Source organism: Oryzias melastigma, linkage group LG2 (assembly GCF_002922805.2).
Source record: "Oryzias melastigma strain HK-1 linkage group LG2, ASM292280v2, whole genome shotgun sequence".
Classification (NCBI taxonomy): Eukaryota; Metazoa; Chordata; class Actinopteri; order Beloniformes; family Adrianichthyidae; genus Oryzias; species Oryzias melastigma.
This window is the reverse complement of record NC_050513.1, coordinates 14,413,482-14,430,348: the sequence shown is the minus strand read 5'-3', so window position 1 is coordinate 14,430,348 and position 16,867 is coordinate 14,413,482. Positions and strand designations below refer to the sequence as shown.

Sequence of the window (16,867 nt, the reverse complement as noted above, 5' to 3'; positions counted from 1 at the left end):
GGAAAAATAGTCTGTTTTTAAGTTAAAATCTATGTCTCACTGAACATTCGTTTGCAGTCCATGGAGGGGGGCGGTGTTTCTGCACTCACATTGCCGACCTGAGAGTACACATCCTCCGGCGTCTGCGCCACCCCGGGGGGCGTCATCCGCTTCTCCTTCTGCCTCCTATTGCAAAACCACACTCTGACCACCTCCTTCTCCAGCTGCAGGTTGTCCGCCAGCGTGCTGATCTCCTGCGCCGAGGGCTTGGGGCACTTGAGGAAGTGGCTCTCCAGGGCCCCCTTGACGCTCACCTCAATGGACGTGCGCTTCTTGCGCTTGCGCCCCTGCGCGGCGATCTTGTCGATGCTGGTGGGGCTGCCCGTGGACGAGTCGGCCTCCTCCAGCCACTTGTTCAGCAGCGGCTTGAGCTTGCACATGTTCTTGAAGCTGAGCTGCAGGGCCTCGAACCTGCAGATGGTGGTCTGGGAGAAGACGTTGCCGTAGAGGGTGCCCAGGGCGAGGCCCACGTCCGCCTGGGTGAAGCCCAGCTTGATCCGCCGCTGCTTGAACTGCTTGGCGAACTGCTCCAGGTCGTCGGAGGTCGGCGTGTCGTCGTCCGAGTGCGGGTCGTGGCTGTTGACCCCCGCGTGCGGGTGGTGGTGCGCGTGCGGGTGGTGGTGGTGGTGGTGGTGCTCCAGCTCCGGCGTGTCGCCCCGCACCAGCGGGTGCACCAGGCTCTGCGCGCCGGGGCTCATCAGGCCGTTGACGGTGAACCCCCCCGGCTGGGAGTAGATGAGCGGCGGCTGCTGCTGCTGCGGCGGGGGCTGCTGCTGCTGCGCGCCGGAGAGGGAGTTCCCCCACGTGCCGGCGTGCGCGTGGTGCGGCCCCAGGTGGGGCGGCCGGTGGTGCAGAGCGGTGCCCGTGTGCAGGTCGTCCCGCGCGGGGTTCTTCACGTCCTGCTGCTGCTGCGGGCTGCCCGTCATCCCCACCGGGCTGGAGGACCACGGCGAGCCGGCTTCGGCGGCGGCCACCGCGGCGGCGGCGGCGGCTGCGGCCGCGTGCGGGAGCGACGTCACCCACTGGTGCGCGTGGCTCAGCATGTGGCCCCCGTTGCTGGCCGCCATGGCCCCCTGCATAAAGTCACTCTGCACCATCTTCACCGAGGGGTCCCCCCTGTAGCCCCCGGAGCCCGACGTCACCGCGACGCTGCCGGGCTGCATGCCCCCTCCTCCGGCGTCAGAGTGCACGATGGAGCCGGACGAGAGGATGCTGTTGGTGGGGAGGTAAGGATTGGACGCGGCGGTGGCCATCCCGGCTAGGAATATGTTTCTATTTAACCCCCCTCCCTTCCTTCCTTCCTTCTCTCTGTTTTTACTTTTTCTTCTTCTTCTTCTTCAAATTGGATCTCATGAATTATTCAAAACTTTCTTAAAAAGTCTCTTTTTTGGGGCGTAAAATCCGTCCTCACAACATTCTGTCCATCCATCAGCGGGGAGAAAAGAAATAAAGCCCTTTGGAAGCGACCGGAAACTTTTCAATTTCAAAATAAAATCATCAAAAACATGTCCCAAACTTCAAGGAGAAAACACAAAAATAAAAAAAAATTAAGGAGTAAAATCCCGATTTATGTCCAAATTATGGATAAAAAAAAAACATTTACAGCGTCCCGGCTTCTTTTGTAATTCACTCGCAGAGATTTCTCCCCTCGCTTTTATTCTTTTCTCCTCCTCTCCTCCTTTATAGCTCTGTCTCTTTGTTCTGTTTTGATGTATATAAACCTGCCAAACCGCAAACTGCCGTTCAAGTACGAGCGCGGCGGCGCTCTCATTCGCTGCCTCTCTCTCTCTTCTTGCCCAACGCGCGAGGCCACGCCCCCTCCTGCGGGGCGGCCAAGCCCCTCCTCCGAAGCCGCCGCCGCGCGCGCTGATTGGCTACCCCGCGGCGTGATTGGCGGGTCCGGCTGCCGACGCCTCCTTCCGGCGGTTCCGATTGGCTGGTTTTTAATTGCGGTCCAAACAAAACGGCGCCTCCATAGTAAACAGAGAGAGAGAGAGAGAGGTGCACACCAATAGATCTAAGTATACTAGATTTATTCATAAATATCTTACATTTATTACAGTTCTATTATAAATCTGTAGTATGTCATTATTTTCATAGGTTTTCCTACATTGTTTTGAAAGACTAATAAAACAACTTTACTCCGTAAAAAGGTTATAAAACATAGTTATTTATTGGATTTTCACAATAAAAGCCTGTTTATTTCATTTTTCGTTTTATACAATAAAAGTTTTCTGCCTTTGATCATGATGCTTAATATTATTCAGTTTTTATAACCCAACTCGGAGGTTAAGAAGGATCTAAGACATAAAAAAAACATAATTTTGAGAAAAATGAATAAGTATAACTCCAAATAATGTATATTCTAACATAAAAAAAACACAATAATTGGTTTTAAGAAATAACCTAAGTGTTTTAGGTGTGGTGCTTTTGTTTAAATAAAAGTTAATTTTGTTGATTTTGATCTAATATATCTTCCAAAAATAACATAAAGTTAAAGAAATGTATAATAGGAGTCTTTAAAAAAAATAGGCTAAATGGAACTCCCAATTACTTACATTTCAAAATAAAAGCCTTTTTTAGAATTGATTTATGCCTTTCATGTGACGTGCTGTTATTCAGATTTGGAAAATTGGAATTCCAAAATCGAACTATTAAAAATATTGGTGGAAACTCTTTAGTAAAAACTTCTACAGGTTGTAATTTAAGATAAAACTATCAGGTAAGAACGTTGAAAGGTCACCAATACTTTTTAAACTAAAATAATGGCTTAAAGACACCTAAAGCTTATATTGTGTTCGACTCAATAATAGTCCAAGTTTAAGTTTAAAAATGGGTCAATTTTGACTAGAATTTAAGCTAAATGAAAAAAAAGTACAATCTATTTAAAAGTTTTTTGGGAAATAAAATGACTTTTTTTCAATGTTTGTATCCTGTGTTTTTTATGGTCTTATGACACCTATTTTTGTACTGTTTTACCTATTCCTTTAACTTCTTAGTTGTTTTTGAGTTTTTTACCGTACCTCATTTTGTTTGACTGCAATCATTTTAAGGTGCAATCAAATCAAATCAAAATAAAACAAAACAATTCGAATTGTTTCGAATAAATCAATCAAATCAAAACAAAGCAAATCAAATGGTTTCGAATCAATCAATCAAATCAAAACAAAACAAAACAAGTCAAAACAAATCGAATTGATTCAAATAAATCAATCAAATCAAACTGTATTTTTCGAGCACTTTTTTTGACAAAAGTAGCTCAAAGAGCTTAACATCAAAAATTTAATAACGAAAAAGCAAAACAAAACAAACAAGAACAAAATGAAATAACAGATACAATGCCCCTCCCCCAATCTTATACAACACATTAAAGCACAAAATGAGACAAAACTTAATGCTGAATCGCAATAGAAAAGTTGACCAAGTGTCGAAACAACATTTTGGGGAATCTGTCCACACCAGTGACCCCCAGTGACCCCCTCGTTCACGCCCCCCCCAACCTCAGAGACCCTAACTGAGAGGATTCAATCACTTCTTAATATTTCAATATGAATTGTTGCAAAAACTTTTCTTCTTCAGAAGTTGATGTTGAGCCTCGTGGAGTTTGTCTACATTTAGTAGGGAGGGCTCCAAATCCATGGGGACCCCCCCTTTTTCCCCTATTCATTAATATATAGTAAGGATTTAGTGTAAAATGTTCCTAAAGCGCACATATAGTGCAGTCAAAGCTGCATCCTCTTTCTGTTTTTTCCCCCCTTCTCTATTTTCTTACTATACAAAAAAAAAGGGAAATGTCCTCAAGTTTCCCGCTGGGGGAGTTCATTTATTTTGTATGCAAAGGGAGGAAGAAAAAAAAAAAAAAAAAAAGACAGAAAGAAAAGGGGGGAGAGGGAAAAAAAATCATCCCCAAGTATAACAAGAGACGAACAGTTAGTGCTGATTTTCATTTGCATAAATTTTCATACATTTTAGTGAAAATAATAGCGGCAGCCGAGGAGAGCTCCTGCTCAGTTAGAGGAAAGAAAATCTCAGGGAGCGGAGAGTCGCGGGGAAAAAAAGGGATAACGCAGACGGAGTGAAGGAAGGAAGGGAAGATTTTCCTGCTTTTCTTGGACACGAGGTGAGTCGACGCTTCATCCCAGGATCTCTTTTTCCCTCCATTCTTTTTGCTACATTTTGACACTTTTGCGCGTCATTCCTTCATTTTGACACTAATATGATCCCATACTTGGAGCTGCTGTTTTGATTTAATAGGGAATTTAAAAAGAAACAAACACTTTTGTTTCCGGAGGTTCCGCGAACGCATCGTCGCTTTCTGGGAGGAATTGATCGGGTGAAGTTCGGGACGGCTTTCTCCCTCTCCCCGGCCGCTGCGTGTCTAAGCCCCCGCACTCCGTATCCATGGTGAGCGCCATAAAAGCCGGAGAGGAGAGGAGAGGGAGGGGGGGACACTGGGCGCATTCAGCCGCACGCCTGAGCGCACGAGAAGGGGAAAAAAAAAAAAAAAGAGTTAAAAAAAAAAAAGTTATGAGTCAAAATGAAACATTTTTTTTTACCCCACTTCATTTCCGCCACAAGGTGTCGCACTTCCTTAAAGGAGAATTAAAGGCAAAAAAAAAAAGAAGTGAAATCCATTCACTGAAAAGATCACTTTAGCACTTTGACAGCGCTCTTATGTCATCCCTCAGCGCGTCTGCGCCTCTGCTTTTCAGTGTTTTCCTGCAGCTGCTCCACGCTCAAACGCCCTTGCATTGTGAGATTTAGACATCACCTGCACGCCGACTCCCTCTGAGACCCGGCGCACGTGAGGAGCCCTCATTTTCCCCGCACAATAAGGCAGATTCCTTTCCATTTTCATTAAAAAAAAGTAAGCACAATTAAAAAAAATCAATTTATTTTAATATTTTGCAGCTGTAACCACACTTCTTTTTGTAATTATTATTGTAAAGTTACCTGTGGGCATCAGAATGTATTTAAATCCACATTCGTGAAGCGTGTCTAGTCGATTCAACTTAAAGCGGTAATGCACACCGTTAATTAAAACAAGGAATACGGAGCCCGGAGAGTGTATAGGTAATCATTTTTAATTAAAAATCAACAAAATTACGTACATAAAAATGCAAGAAATTGAAACTTAAAAGTAGTTTTTAAATGAAACCCATCCATTTTCTAAACTGGTACCCCTTTTGGGGTCACGGGTTTGTAGGCGGGGTGCCCCCTGGTTAGGTCGCCAGTCACTTGCAGTTAAATTTGTAAAGTAATTTCATTGTTTAAAGTTGCAGAATTTATTTACTTGATCTAATCTCACATTTGTGGCGCCTGTCCAGTTGATTCAATTTAAAATGATAATGCACACTGTTAATTAAAAAATGAGTTATACGGAATATGGAGCCCACAGAATGCTTAATTAATGATGTTCAATTTAAAATTAAACAAATTGAAGTAAAGAAAATGCAAGAAGTTGACACTTAAAAGTCATTTTCAGGTGAAATCCACCCTTTTTCCTAATCTGTACCACTTTCGGGGTCATGGGGTCAAAGGCGGGGCGCCCCCTTGTCAGGTCGCCAATCTTGCAAATTTTTAAAGTAATTCATTGTTTGAGCTCATCTGTTGGCATAAGAATTTATTTACTGTTACTTTAATCCTACATTTGTTTTGCGTGCAGTGAGTTTAACTTTAACTTTAACTTGTGTTAAAGTAGTAATACAGACCGTTAACTTAAAAAAAGTAACATGGAATATGGAGCCCACAAAGTGCTCAAGTAATGATTTTTTTATTGCAAATCAATAAACTGAAGTAAAAAAAAAATGCAAGAAACGGACAAATTTAAGCAGTTTTTAGGGTCAATCCGTTATTTTTTTTTTTCAAATCTGTATCCCTTTTGGGGTCACGGGGTTTGTAGGCGGGGCGCCCCCTGGTTCAGGTCACCCCCTGGTCAGGTTGTCAATCTGTTGCAGTGAAATTTATAAAGTAATTTCATTGTTTAAAGTTTCCTGAGGGCATCAGAATTTATTTACTTTCTCTAATCCCACTTTTTTGGGACAGTCAATTTAACTTAAAGCGATAATACACGCCGTTTACCTAAAAAAAAAAAGTTACGTGGAATATGGAGCTCACAGAGTCCTTTAATGGTTTTTGATCGCAAATCAAAAAATTGAAGTAAAGATTGAAGTAGTTTTTGGGTGAAATCCATCTATTTTCCAAATAGGTACCAACCTCAGGGGTCACGGGGTCAAAGGCAGGGCGCCCCCTGGCCAGGTCGCCAGTCTGTTTCAGTGTAATTTGTAAAGTAAATTTGTTGTTTAAAGTTGTCTGTGGGCATTCAGATTTAGAGTGTTTAGGTAATGATTTTTGATTAAAAATCAACAAATTTATGTAAAGAAAAAATATAAATACTTACAGGTGAAATCCATGTATTTTTCCTTCTGGGGTCACGGGGTCAAAGGTGGGGAGCCCCCTGGTTAGGTCCCCAGTCTGTTGCAGTGAAATATATAATTTTGTTGTTTATAGTTGCTTGTGGGCATCAGAATGTATTTATTTTAATTCCAAATTTTTTGCGCATACAGTCAATTTAACTTTAAGCGACAATACACTCTTAACTTTAAAAAAAAGTTACGTGGAATATGGAGCCCACAGAGCGCTCAAATTATGATTTTTGATTGGAATAAAAAAAATAAGTAAAGATTGAAGTAGTTTTTGGGTGAAATCCATCCATTTTCCAAATAGGTACCACTTCTAGGGTCAGGGGGTCAAAGTCGGGGCGCCCCCTGGTTAGGTTGGCAGTCTTTTGTAGTAAAATTTGTAAAGTAATTTTGTTGTTTATACAGTAGTTGTTTGTGGGCATCAGAATTTATTTACTTTAATTCCACATTTGTGTCGCAACACTTAAAAAAAGTTTTTAGGTGAAATCTTTCCACTTTCCAAATCCCTGTTAGAGTCGGAGGCGGGGCGCCCCCTGGTTAGGTTGCCAGTCTTTTGCAGTGAAATTTGTGAAGTAATTTTGTTGTTTATAATTGTTTGCTTTAATTCCACATTTGTGGTGCAACACTTAAAAAAAGTTTTTAGGTGAAATCATTTCACTTTCCAAATCGGTAGCCCTAATGGGGTCGAAGGCGGGGCGCGCCCCCTGGTTTGTTCGCCACTCTATTGCAGTGAAATTTTAAAGTAATTTGTATGTTTTTTGAAGATATGAAACAAAGCGATAGAGTGGCATAGAAGGTAGAAAGTTCTTGCAACTCAAATATCTTGTGTTTTTTAAAATATTTTTTTGTTTGTCAAACAGTGGCGGTCCCAGAGGATTGAAGGCTTCAGGGAAGGAGGGGGGGAGGGGGGAAGTAGCACCTTCCTGCCCGGGATTACATTAATCAAAGCATTTATTTCCCTTGGGGGATGGGGCCGCAAATCACTCCAAATCCCGGTAAAATTGGATAACAGAAGCTCGGGCGCACCTTTGGGTGACCTCCTCTTCCTCTCTTTTTTTTTTTTTTTATTTGTTGCTGTTGTTTTTTTTACTTTTTCGCCCCCCAAAAAATCCTTTAAGATCCTCCATCTGTCACTCGAGTCCAGTCAATCTCCTGCCGAACCCCCCGAGCAAGAAGAAAACACTGTTTGCTCTGTGATTATGTGCGTTGTCGGGGCAAAGCCTGACTGCCTAATAAATCAGCAAATGTTTACAGGCTGCTGATGAGGCAGTAAATACAGCCAGCCGATCCGCCGCCTGTTCCAGGTAATGCAAATAAAATAATAGGGCCGTAACTTCCCCCTTATGTGCCGTTTCTGTTTTTTTTTTAAATTCACGATGGTCTTTATGGGGTGAAATGATGGTGCCTGCTGCATCGCAGCGGAGCTCTCGATAGGCGAGCAAACACATTTGTTTGTTTGCACACTGTCGCCGCTCGCGGGGGTACGGCGGGGCAGCCGGAGTCGCTGTCGGGGCCCTGACTCGGAGCCAGGCCTCTCGGGGTGAAGCCGGCCCGCCTGCATGCGCGCAACACATGCGAGGCGATCTGTGAGCCCGTGTTGCTTCAAACTCCCACTTGTGGAGCGTGGCGCTTTTACAAGTATCCCTCTGAAGCTCAAGCGTTTTTGTTTTTTGAAAAACTCATCTTTAAAAAAAAATTTGTGTTCGAAAAACTTTCCTGCTTTAAAATTGAGAGTGGATGCGGTTGTCGGCGATGGGGCTGACACGTGTTATTCATCGGCGAGCTTGTGCGGCAGCCCGCGCGCCTTGATTCATGCGGGCATTATGCATGCCGGACGCTTATGGCACCTCTCCGCGTTGCCTTGCAGTCAGGCCCATTTGTCTGGAAATGGGTTTACATACATCTTTAACATGGCGCTCCCCCCTCCTCCTCCTCCTCCTCCTCCACTCCTCGCAGCTCCTGCACACGTCCAGAGTGGATAAACTAGCGGCGTGCAGCTGCATGAAGGCGCGGTGATGTAATCACCCTTTGTCAGCCATGTTGGTGGTATTTAGTAGAAGTTAAGGCTTTTTTTTTTTCTTTTCAACTATGCGTAATTCATTTTTTTCACTACCTGTTTAAGCTTTCCTGCTCACTTCCGTACGTTTTTCGGTACGCAAAAATCTCACTTTCAGTAATTTATGCAATCTTGATATCAGCTTGATTGGATATTACTGCTTGATTTTTGGAATTCATAAACTTTATAGTTTTTGATATTTTTAGCAAATTATGCCAATATGACATTTTTCTGTTTTTTTAAGCTAATTTGAGTTTATCTAATATTTTAGCATTATGTTAGCTGTTTTGGCTAATTTAGATATTTTTACAGTTTTTTGGGGGGGTAATTTTGAGTTTAGCTAATAATATAGGATTATACTAACTGTTTTGGCAAATAAGACAATTAGGAGTTTAGTTAATATTTTAGCATTATGTTAGCCTTTTTGGCTAGTTAAGATATAGTTATATTTTATTGGCTAATTTTGAGTTTAGCTAATATTTACAGATTATGCTTGCTGTTTTGGCAAAAAGGACATTTTTTTTAGGTTTTTTAAATGACAATTTTGTGTTTAGCTAAAATTTTAGCATTATGTTAGCTGTTTTGGCTAATTTAGACATTTTTCAAGTTTTAAGGCTAATTTGGAGTTTAGCTAATATTTTAGCATTATCCTAGCTATTCTGGCAAATCAGACCTTTGTTCTGTTTTTTTTAAGGAAAATTTGGAGTTTAGCTAAAATTTAGCATTATGCTAGCTGTTTTGGCTAATTTAGACATTTATCCACTTTTAAGGTTAATTTGCAGTTTAGCGAATATTTTAACAATATGCTAAATGTTTTGGTAAAATTTGACATGCTTCCAGTTTTTTGGGGCTAATTTGGAGTTTAGCTAATATTGTAGCATTATGCTAGCCGATTTGGCTAATTTAGACATTTTTTCAGTTTTTTTATGCTAATTTGGAGTTTAGCTAATTATTTAACAATATGCTAGCTGTTTTGGCATTTTTATATATTTTTTAGGCTTATCTGGCCTTTAGCTAGTAATTCAGCAAGCTTTCGGCTTCAGCTTTTTCAGCTATATATATATATATATATATATATATATATATATATATATATATTACATTTTAATTGAAATATAAGAAATCAAAAAATCTTTTTTCTAAAACAATTTATTCGACTATCAAATGTACAGAAAATGGACAGGTCTTACTTTAGTAATTTTGATTAAAAAAAGTTAAAATCACGCACTTTGGTGTGTGAAATTTGTACCCATCCTGGGGGGAGGGGTGAGCTGCAGACTCCGCTGCGCTCGGGCACTATTTGGTGACTTAACAACCTCCACCCAAACCAAAGCCCCAAAGCAGGAAGGCAGTGACTCACATTTTTTTTCCCCCTTTGGTATGACTTGTGGGTTTGAACTCATGACCTTCCAGTCTCATGGCGGACACTCTACCACGAGACCAGGGAGACCCAGACTGGGGCCCCCTTGTGGCTACATTGTTGGGCAGTAGCTTGAAGGGTCTTGGCGAAGCACCCACACTGGATGTAACATGAGCCAGCTATGAAACGTTTGTAGAAAGGACAAATACATTAAGAATCTCAAAGGAAATATTCCCTGGATTTTCTTTGCATTTGTCTGAGTTGCTTTATAAAAAAGACTGTGATAATGAGTCACTACCTAGTTTTATCGAGAGGATCTGGTAGCAAACAAGAAGCTGAAAATCGTTAGCCGGAAATGGAAATTCCACAAGATTTAAGACTTGTAGCCACTTTTATTAAAACTTTTTTCAGTGTTCAGGGTTAGCTTAAAATGTGTCAAAAGAGGGTAAGCGTTTTATTAAAGGATATTTACAAAAGCGTTCAGATTTGTAAAAGGGTTAAGACTTTTACATTGGAGCTTTAGCTCCAGACCAGTGTTTATGTTTGACCGCGGCTAGCTTGCGCTAACTCCTTCACTTTGAAAGGTCTGATTGACTTCATTATTCGCTTGGCCTTTTCCAATGATTTCTTTAAGATATCCACTATGATTCTTTTGGAAGTTCTCGCAGCAGAACTTAGTAAAGCCACACTCACGCCAGTAGAACACGAACGGTTTGCTTACTTTGTGATTTTGCGAAGTCTTTGTGTTCTCTACATATTTAATTGTGGTGCGACAGAATTTACACACCGTGCGACTTTTATCTAAAGCCAGTCGACACTGTAAAAGCCAAAAATCTTCCCAACGGTCGCCATAAGCAAAGGCGGGACCGGTCGGATGACACGATCTACAAGGTCAGCCATATTTGTGTGCTCTTAAAAAATATTGGAGTGGAAAACTCTCCACGTTTGGCTCCCCTTATTACTGTTTTTATTATCAATTATTTTAAATTCATGGAACAATTCAGAATTGTTTATAAATTGTAAACATTAAATCATTTTTTTTCCCTCCACCCCTAGTTCTAAATGTTACCCAATGTATGGAATGCAAGTGTTACAATATTTTTAATAAATCAAGGAATTGGTCTAGTATCTTTAAAAAAATATATAATTCTCTTTTACTATTTCTGTTAGAAATGTTCAAAAGTACACATAAAACCCAGTTTAAGATTTACAAACAAGTAAAATATGACAAATTTTGATTTATACATTTGACAATAAATGCTTAAATTAAATTAAGTTCCTCTTTAATTTAGCTTTAGAAGTTTAGAAAAGCACAAACCAAAAACTTTATTGTCATCATTCAGTTTTTAAGTTAAGAACATGGTGATTCGATGCCGTAACCTCAATGTTTTGTCTCGGTTGATTCGGTGTGATCAAAAGCATGAATTCAAAGTCTGAGTTTGTTGGTTTTAACGTATTATTATACCAAAAAATAGTTCAAAGACTTTTTCTGATGTTTTATTTTACTCGTATTATCATAGATTTTAGTTGATATAATTTTTAGATGCTATTTTGTCTGTTTTTTTCAATATGTGACATCCAAACACATATCTAGAACAACATAACTGACGGAAATTGTAACCATTGTTCATTACAGTCTGTTGTACACATTCTGTCTCCTAACTCGTCATATATGATCGATCGTATGGTTCGGGCCCCGTCTGCGTCACTTTTTGAGGTTTTGGGTTTCCCCAACTCATTGTTTTTGACATGCTGGGTATTCCTATTAAATCACTGGTCCCCAACTAGGACTGGGCAATACTTAGTATTTGGGTAACGATTCGATACTGGTCAATATTGCTGATATCGATATCAATGTTTTTCGTAAATGTGGTTGATGTGACATGGACCTCAAAATATCACAATTGTTCTTTTTTTTCATACTTTTCCCTTTTTTTAAATCACTTGGTAAACATAAAAACATAATTAGGGCTGTATTTTCAATTAAATGGAAAATAGTTAATTGGAATAAAAACTTCTTGAAATTAAAGAAAAAGTGAAGAAAAAAATGCAAAACAGTCAACCAATCGAAGGAAACAAGGAACTACGATACAAAAATAAACCAAAATATTTAATGTAAAAAAACTGGTACAAAGATAAATAATTTGTAACCTTTTAGCCTTTAAATAAAAAAATTAAAAACAAGTGAAGAGTAACTTGTCAAAAACAACTCGGCATTTTAACACACATGCACTGTGAGATCTGCTGCTGAAATCTCACAGGACTGGCGAGAGCGGCGAGTCATCGACTCTGCTAGGTTTCAAGCAAGAGTAGAAATATCGATATCTGTATTGATCCTTGAGATTGATACTTTCGATATTTTGGATTGATCTGCCCCACACCATCCCCAACCCTCGGGACACGGTACTGAATGCCGTAACGGACGCAGAACCGGTAACGGGTCACCAGTAACAAGTTAGGGTTCAAGTCCCTTTATGGGTCCCAGCAAAGGGTTGGGGAGCCCTGATTAGCGCCTGTGATCAGGTACTAAGCTGGCCCTAGGACCGGTACCGCCCAGCATCACAAGGGTTGGGGACCCCTGATTACCATCTATGGTCAGTTACCATGCAGGCCTTGGACCTATACCACCCAGCGGCATGAGGTTGGAAATCCCTGATTATGGTCTGTGGACTGGTACCAAGAGGGCCTCGGACCGGGTAAGCTCCGTGGGGACCCCTGATTTAATGAGAACAACCAGCATGTCAAAATACAAGGAGTTGGGGACACCCAAAATGTGCTTTGAATTAAGCTTTTTCTTCTACACATTCTCATTACCTACTCAACACATGTAGATGTATGGTTAGGGCACCCTATGCCTCATCTTTTTACATTTTGGGTGTCCCAAACTCGTCAGTTTTTGACGTGCTGGCTGTTCCCATTAAACCATGGGTTCCCAACCCTTGGGACAAGGGTACTGGATGGGATAACGGACACGGGACAGAACCAGTATCCTGACCTGATGCCTGTTAGGGTACCTCATGTCTGTAACTCGCAGACCTGGTACCTCGCGTCACAAGGCTTGGAGACCCCTCATTAGCGTGTGCACTGTTTCTCTGTCTGTGGACCGGTACCAAGCGGCCCTCGGACTGGTACCGGTTCGCGACCCAGAGGTTGGGGACTTAATGGAAACAGCCAGTACTTTGGAAAACGATGAGTTGAGGACACCCAAAACTTCAAAAGTGACGCAGAGGGTGCCCGAACCATGCGTCCCTATATGACAAGTTGGAAGTGAGAATGTGTTGGTCTATTAGCTGGTAAAACTGGGACTTCCATAGTAAAGTTGCATTTCATCTGAAGACATAATGTTATAGTTGGAGTTCGTGCTGTTCAGAGACTCCGTTTGTACTTTATTTTGATGATGAAAGGACAACATGAAAGAAATTTTCACTGGTTTAGTCGACGTCCATGAAATGACGAGAACATTGATACAAGCTTTAGAAGACCAAAAAAAAAAAAGGCATGTAGGGATGTTGTTCACCTGGAAGAAAGAGAATACCAGGAGAATTTAATTTTAAGAGCCTTAAAGTCGCAGGGTTCCTGGTCCAGGAAAACCATCAAAGCAGTAGGCAAGCAATGAAATTCCATTGAGGTCCTAGAGGTCCATTTCTACTGAAGATTGTGCTGCTTCCCAAACTTGGTCCACATCCGGGTCAGGCTGTTGTAGGTCTTTCTGGGAACGAAGACCAGTCCTTCCTTTTTGGAAGTGGATTCTCCTTTTACGGCTTGCCATCCCACTTCTGACACCATGATCTCGTAACCCTTCCGCTCTCCTAGGCTTTTTTTATATTAAAAGTGGGGTCATCTGGACCCCACAAGACAGTGCGCTGAACTTTTTTTTTCAAAGATTGTTGATCTTTACTGGTGTCCAATGACAGACATGAAGTCTTGTCCACCTTCATCACGGAAGGGCTAACTCCTCAATGTAAGGGTGAGGTCATCTGGACCCCATAAGAGAGCAGGAGGGTTAAGAGATCCAGGAAAACCATCCAAACCATAGACACGCCAGGAGCGATTCCATTGTTTTGTTTTTAGGGGATAAAAAAGTAAATAAAGCAGGGATAAAGGCAAAATGTCGGACACAAAAAAATGATAGTAAAGATGCATGTAAATATTTGATCACAAAGCCACTAGATTAAGATGAACAATTTAAAAAACAAGGTATTGCATCATCATAAACCCTTGAGCTATCCTAGTGGACAGGATTTTATGTCTTCCATGGACATCAGTGAAGATGAAAAATCCTTGAATAAAAAAGCTTAGCGCCCTGTCTTGTGGGGTCCAGATGACCCCACTTTTAATGTAAACATGCCTAGGCTAGCTCAAGAGTCGATGCGATACCCAGTTTTGGGCTATGGAACAATGGAATATCTCCTGGTTTGCCTACTGTTATGAGATTTACGATGTAAATATTTGATCACAAAGCCACAAGATTAAATTGAATAATTGGAAAAATTAGGTATCGCGTCATTAATAACCCTTGTGTTACTTTAGGCAAGTTTACATTAAAAGTAGGGTCATCTGGACCCCAGAAGACAGCGGGCTGAACTTTTTTATTCAAGGATTTTTTATCTTCACTGATGTCGGTGGAAGACATAATATCCCGTCTACCTTTGTCATAGAAGGGATCACACATCAATCTAAGGGTCGGGTCATCTGGACCCCATAAGAGAGCACAATGGTATATCAGTATTTCTGTATTGGTCCAAACGGCAACTGATCAATAGGCATGTAGGCAAGTCAAAATAGTTCATCCCCAAGTTCTCCACAGCTCTGGTTTTCACTAAAGTTGTGAATGAATTCTCTCTTTTTGCCGCTGAATTCGTCCTGATATTCACAGAATCAGACGAATGTCTTCGCGACCCCTCAGCTCCCTTCCTCTGACAGCCTCCAGTCGAGAAACCAGACGAGTTTTCTGGAAGTGTGACGCCTGCAAAAGCCTCCGCGGAGGCACGACTGACTGACCACACTCAGCCTCACACACATACCACCCCCCCGTTCGTCACTGCTGCTCGCTCCCTCGCTCATACCCCCCCCAATCCCCTCCCACCTTCTTTGTCCAGGCCTGGTGTGAGCGTTCAACCCGACAGTAACCACAAAGGCGGCTTTGGTTGGGAACTGGCTGCCGACCCCGTCTGAGCTCACACCCAACCCAGGCTGGAAATAATGTATGTCACTGATCCGGAGTCCAACCGTTTTCCTTCAGTTCCTATCCGAACGGATAAACCAATCATTTTTATCTTATTTAGGGTTATCTAGGAAGGAACTTTCAAAGCAGATTTCAGTTTATTTCTTGTCTTGATATAAATAGTTTTCACGTCGCTCCTACTGTGTGAAAGGTAGTGCCACATCTAACACGTCACAGGCAGTCCTTTAGGGACAAAAACTCAACATATGTCATCACACATGCTCGGCTTTAATATATGCCGCTTGTAACTGTCTTTCTATTAAAACCGGGGAAAAAGACTGGTGTTACAACAAGTTTTAAATCAAGGTCTCCCACATGGGAATCGTGCCTTTGTCTGTTTGAACTTTCAGATAATGCGGGCTTGTCTTGTAAAATGAAATTACACGCAGCTCTCTTGTGCCGTGCATATTCTCCTAGTGGAACCGGCGTGTGAGACGGAAGCTTAGCGAAGCATTCTCTGCAGTTACGCCTGCTTTTACATTCAGCCCCACTGCGTTTTCGCACGGATGTGTTTGTCTGAGTCCTCCTTGGATTAGCCCACAGTCGCAAATCCTCCCTGCGATGACGAAGGCACGTCCCCGTGCATTGTCAGCGTCTGCACCGTGTGTACTCTCAAAAAGTTTGAGTGACGGCGTTACATAACGCTTGCTCCGTTTCCCTCAGGGATCTCACTGCGACTTAAAGACTTTCACACAGGTGTAATGCTCAACTCAAACACCCATTATCACGGTGAGAACGAGCTAAAGGGATGTTAATTACCATCAGATGTAAAGCAGATTTAGTAGTTAAAAACTAAAGGCAATACATTTTTTCTAAACTTTTTGTTATGATTTCTTTGTTGATCTTTAGTCCCATAAGCATTGCTTCATTAGCTGTGTTTCCATTAGTGCTGGGCGGATCGATCGAGAATATTGATAGTATCAATCTCAAGTTGGTATTGGATCGATCCCAACCCGCAGATATCAATAAGAAGAAATAAAAAATGATTGAGAAATAACTGTCTAGATCTCAATAGAAGTCTATGGAATTTTTGGCACTTCCTATTTGGGACATGAGGGGGGAGGGGTTAAGATTTCCATTGTTTTCTACTGACTATGTCACTTATATCTCGACTTGAGCAAGATGTAGTCCAACAGCAAACACTAACATCAGGTCATTAGCAAAAGTGTATTCTAAGTAGTTAAATAATTATTTCTGGAAGTAATTTTGGATTGGCTGCTAGAGATAACTTTTAATGTATTTAATCTGGTAATTTTTCTTCAATTACTAGCTTTTAATTAGCTACAGACTGAAAATTGGACTTGCCAATTGAGATTTTGAGATTCATGTCACATCCAGAGCATTTACAAAAAAATCTTGATATTGGTATCGATATTTTCAATATTGACCGGTATCGGATCGGTATTGGATTAATACTCAAATGCTCAGTATCGCCCAGCCCTAGTTTCCATTAAACATATGTACAAAACTTTAACAAATTCAATACCAATATCAATACTGATATTAATACAGATATCGATTCCAGTACGTGTACCGATATTTATGCCGATAACGATACCAATATCGATACCGAAATTGATATCAATTCCAATATCAATATTGATATTAATACAGATATCGATTCCAGTATGTGTACTGATATTTATACCGATAATGATACCAATATCGATACCGATATTGATGGCGATATTGATTCCAATATCAATGTTGACTATACGGGCACACCCCAAAGATCTTCAACTTTTTTTACCTTATACATGTTTAAC

The 16,867-nt window shown here is 41.3% G+C and overlaps 1 protein-coding gene and 1 long non-coding RNA gene across 2 annotated transcripts in view; one reads left to right on the top strand and one right to left on the bottom strand.

Moving 5' to 3' along the window:
* Positions 1–6: 6 nt before the first annotated feature.
* pou3f3b (POU class 3 homeobox 3b) lies at positions 7–2,007 on the bottom strand. Its single transcript, XM_024288873.2, has one exon. It carries the CDS (start codon positions 1,290–1,292, stop codon positions 30–32), a length of 1,263 nt encoding a protein of 420 aa, XP_024144641.1. The 5' UTR covers positions 1,293–2,007; the 3' UTR covers positions 7–29.
* Positions 2,008–2,469: 462 nt separating this feature from the next.
* The window catches only part of LOC112156604, a 19,977-nt gene continuing 5,579 nt past the window's right edge, over positions 2,470–16,867 (top strand). The window contains exon 1 of the long non-coding RNA XR_004948979.1: positions 2,470–4,443. This is a non-coding gene — a long non-coding RNA (uncharacterized LOC112156604). The remainder of the gene's footprint in view (positions 4,444–16,867) is intronic.